General features: G+C 43.5%; 1 protein-coding gene across 1 annotated transcript in view; it reads left to right on the top strand.

Moving 5' to 3' along the window:
* Ikbip (IKBKB interacting protein) overlaps positions 1–3,272 on the top strand; it is a 19,473-nt gene extending 16,201 nt beyond the window's left edge. Inside the window, exon 3 of the mRNA XM_050145656.1 lies at positions 2,416–3,272. Coding sequence (XP_050001613.1) covers positions 2,416–3,165 — 750 coding nt within the window. The 3' untranslated portion in view covers positions 3,166–3,272. The remainder of the gene's footprint in view (positions 1–2,415) is intronic.
* The last annotated feature ends 304 nt before the right edge of the window (positions 3,273–3,576 follow it).

Genomic DNA, 3,576 nt, shown 5'->3' with positions numbered 1-3,576 from the left:
TTTGGTTTTTCAAGACAGGGTTTCTCTATGGTTTTGGAGCCTGTCCTGGAACTAGCTCTTGTAGACCAGGCTGGTCTCGAACTCACAGAGATCTGCCTGCCTCTGCCTCCCGAGTGCTGGGATTAAAGGCGTGCACCACCACCGCCCGGCAATTCCAGCTCTTGATGAAGAAAGGATGAACCTAGGATCCCTCTGGCCAGCCAGTCTAGACAATCGGTGAGCTCCATGTTCATAGAGAGACCTTGTCTCAAAAAACAAGGTAGTGCCATGTAGGGGGGCACCAGCCTTTGATCTCAGCTCCCAGGAGGCAAAAGCATATGGATCTGGTCTACATAGGACATTTCTGGCCAGAGGTACATAGAGAGACCCTATCTCAAAAAAAACAAAAAAAGAAAAAGAAAAACATGGAGAGCAATAGTAGAAAACACTTGAGACACACATTGATTTCCTACCCCCACACACAAAGGACTAATCTGAGCATATTACATTTTTTCCTTAGATAAACTACATACATGCTAGCCAAAACAATCTCCAAAAGGTAACTGAGAAAGCCAGTGCTATCTAAGACCCATCAAAAGCATTGAAGAAATGTCTAGTTACCCTAGAAAACACCTCATGCCTCCAGGCTACACCGCGATTCTTTTTTTTTTTTATATTTATTTATTTATTAAAGATTTCTGCCTCCTCCCCGCTACTGCCTCCCCTTTTCCTCCCCCTCCCTCAACAGCTCCCCCTCCCTCATCAGCCCAAAGAGCAGTCAGGGTTCCCTGCCCTGTGGGAAGTCCAAGGACCTCCCACCTCCTTCCAGGTCTAGTAAGGTGAGCATCCAAACAGCCTAGGCTCCCACAAAGCCAGTACGTGCAGTAGGATCAAAACCCAGTGCCATTGTTCTTGACTTCTCAGCAGTCTTCCTTGTCCGCTATGTTCAGCGAGTCCGTAAACCGTGATTCTTATGAAAGATGCTTTCTGCCCTCAGATCTTCTTTTTGTTCCATGTCTTTTTTCTGAGTTTTAAATAATCAGTTTCTTGACAATCTGCTTCCAAAACTCAATAGCAAACTCCCCAAAATGAGAGACTGTTCTGATCCTACTTGCTTGTAATATTCAGCTTGGAAAGTTGTTGGCTCAGACTGCTTCACCATCAGGAGAAAGCTACAGTATGGGGCAGTCCGAGGACAGCCCTAGAGAGTCCATTCTCGTCTTCTGCCATGTGGGCCCCAGGGCCATGTGAACTTGGGTCATCAGCTTGGCAATAAGCACCTTTACCCGGAGGATCTCATCGGCCCTGCCAATTCAAAGATTTTCAAAAGTGTATATGTGTCTGCTATGTCTACGCAAGTACCCAGGGAGGCTGGACCCTGGTACCCTGGAGCTAGGGCTACACGGTTGCGAGCCACCTAGCATGGGTGCTGAGAACCAAACTCAGGTCCTCTGGAAGAGCAGCGCGTACTCTCTCCAGCCCCCTGGTTATACCTTAATAAAGTATTTTTTTAAAATGCCTGAAATAGCTTAATAGAACTTTTTAAAGCAGAAGGATCAGGAGTTTCACACCAGTCTGGACTGCATAGCAAGACTCAAGACTGTGTCTTTAATTAAAAAAAAAAAAAACTTCTATGTAGCTGTGTGGCAAACCTTATCTAACATGTCCAGGCTCTGGTTCTGCCTCAACAGCACAAAGAAAGAAAAGCCAGTACTGATGGCTCCCATCTGTAGTCAGGCTCTTTAGAAAGCTAAGACAGACAGAAGATCATTTGAGGCCAGAAGTTCAAGACCAACTTGGGTAACACAGCAAGACCTGTCTGAAAAATAAAAACAAGAAAGGCAAAAGGAAAGAAAGAAAGAAAGAAAGAAAGAAAGAAAGAAAGAAAGAAAGAAAGAAAGAAAGGAAGAAAGGAAGGAAGAAAGAAAAAGGAAGAAGGAAGGAAGAAAAAAAGGAAAAGAAAAGAGAAAAAAAAGAGGATATGCTGTCTCCTCAGTCTGAAACGATACCTAGGTACATCTGGAGAATTCTTCCTTTCTTCCATAGCTATGAAGAAAACACACCCCTGTGTCTGTTAGCTCACTCTGTTACTATATATAGGGGAGGACCAATGTTATAGGAACATCAACAGAAGTCAACTCCAATAATGTTTTATGAAATGTCCTGGGTGTTTTCCTTATTCATTAACAATATACTTGAATTACTTTAAATCCTCTTTTCTAATTCCTTTTGGAGTTTTCTAGGTTTTTGTCTTTTCAGTTCTGGAATTCAAAACCCAGAGCCCCCAACCCAAGGCTCGCTCTTTCAAAGCTGTTTTACGTTATGCTTTCCCAAAGAGCAGTAAAGTCAAGGGGAGAAAAAACATGAACTTTAAGTTGAATTTTAAGTGTCAAATTCTGACTAATTTAATCACTGTGGTATTCTATTTCCTTATAGTATCAGAAGTGTGAAACCCTCATGGAACAGTTAAAGGCTTTTCAGATAACGGCTCGTCTAAAGGTCCTGCAGGAAGAAATTCAGGAGATGAAAATTTGGTCCAGCAGGATAGCCGAGAAACATGGTACACTGAATGACACGTTAGCAAGTCTTTCTCAAGACATCGCAAAAGTTGACCAAGGTACAACTTCCACGGCCAAGGATGTGGGTCTCAAGGTTACAGGTGTGAAGACGGATCTACGCCGCATTTCCGGTTTGGTAACTGAAGTCGCATCTTTAACGGACTCCGTGCAAGAACTGGAAAATAAAGTCGGAAAAGTAGAAACGGCGACGGTCGAAAATATAGGGGACCTCCTCTCAAGTAGCATAGACCGAACAGCGGCCCTCCGAAAGACGGCGAGTGAAAACTCCAGAAGAATCGACTCAGTCGCGACGAGGCTGGCTGAGCTCCAGGGCGATTTCGACAAGCATGCCGACAGGTTTTTAAGCTTAGAACGCGACAGAGCGAAAGTCCTGAAAGCAGTGGCTTTCGCAAATGACCTCAAACCGAAGGTCTACAATCTGAAGAAGGACTTTTCGCGCCTGGAGCCACTAGTGAGTGACTTAGCCCTACGCATTGGGAGGCTAGGATCTGACTTAATTCAACGAGAGAAAGAAATCGCTTTTTTGAAGGAAAAAATATCTAATTTAACAATAGTCCAAGCTGAGATTAAGGATATTAAAGACGAAATAACGCGTATTTCAGATTAGTTTGGAATAATTTAGAGAGGTAACTTATTAGAAATGATGTTTCTGTTATGAATAGACTGGTAATATAAATTCTGATATTTTGGAATAAATTTCCTTTTTGTGTTTGATACCATTTTACTCCATAATACTTTTTAACTTATTCATATATGTGTGTGACCGTGTAGGGGTGCCTGTTCAGGTCAGAGAGTATATTGGATCCTCAGATCCCCTGGAGCTAGAGTTACAGACAGGTGTGAGCTCTTTGACATGGGTGCTGGGAGCCAAGGGTGGACCCTTTGGAAGAGCAGCAAGCACTCCTCTTGGCTGGGCTATCTCTCCAGCCTCCAGTAATAAACAGACTGAACATTTGAATATATAAAGAATTGGTGGACCTTGTAACTTCCCCCTGGCGGACACACCTCTGGGCCTATC

Source organism: Alexandromys fortis, unplaced genomic scaffold (genome assembly GCF_014885135.2).
Source record: "Alexandromys fortis isolate MF-2015 unplaced genomic scaffold, M_Fortis_MF-2015_v1.1 scaffold_50, whole genome shotgun sequence".
In the NCBI taxonomy this organism is placed as follows: Eukaryota; Metazoa; Chordata; class Mammalia; order Rodentia; family Cricetidae; genus Alexandromys; species Alexandromys fortis.
The sequence above is the reverse complement of the archived record's forward strand: the minus strand, read 5'-3'. Positions and strand labels throughout refer to the sequence as shown.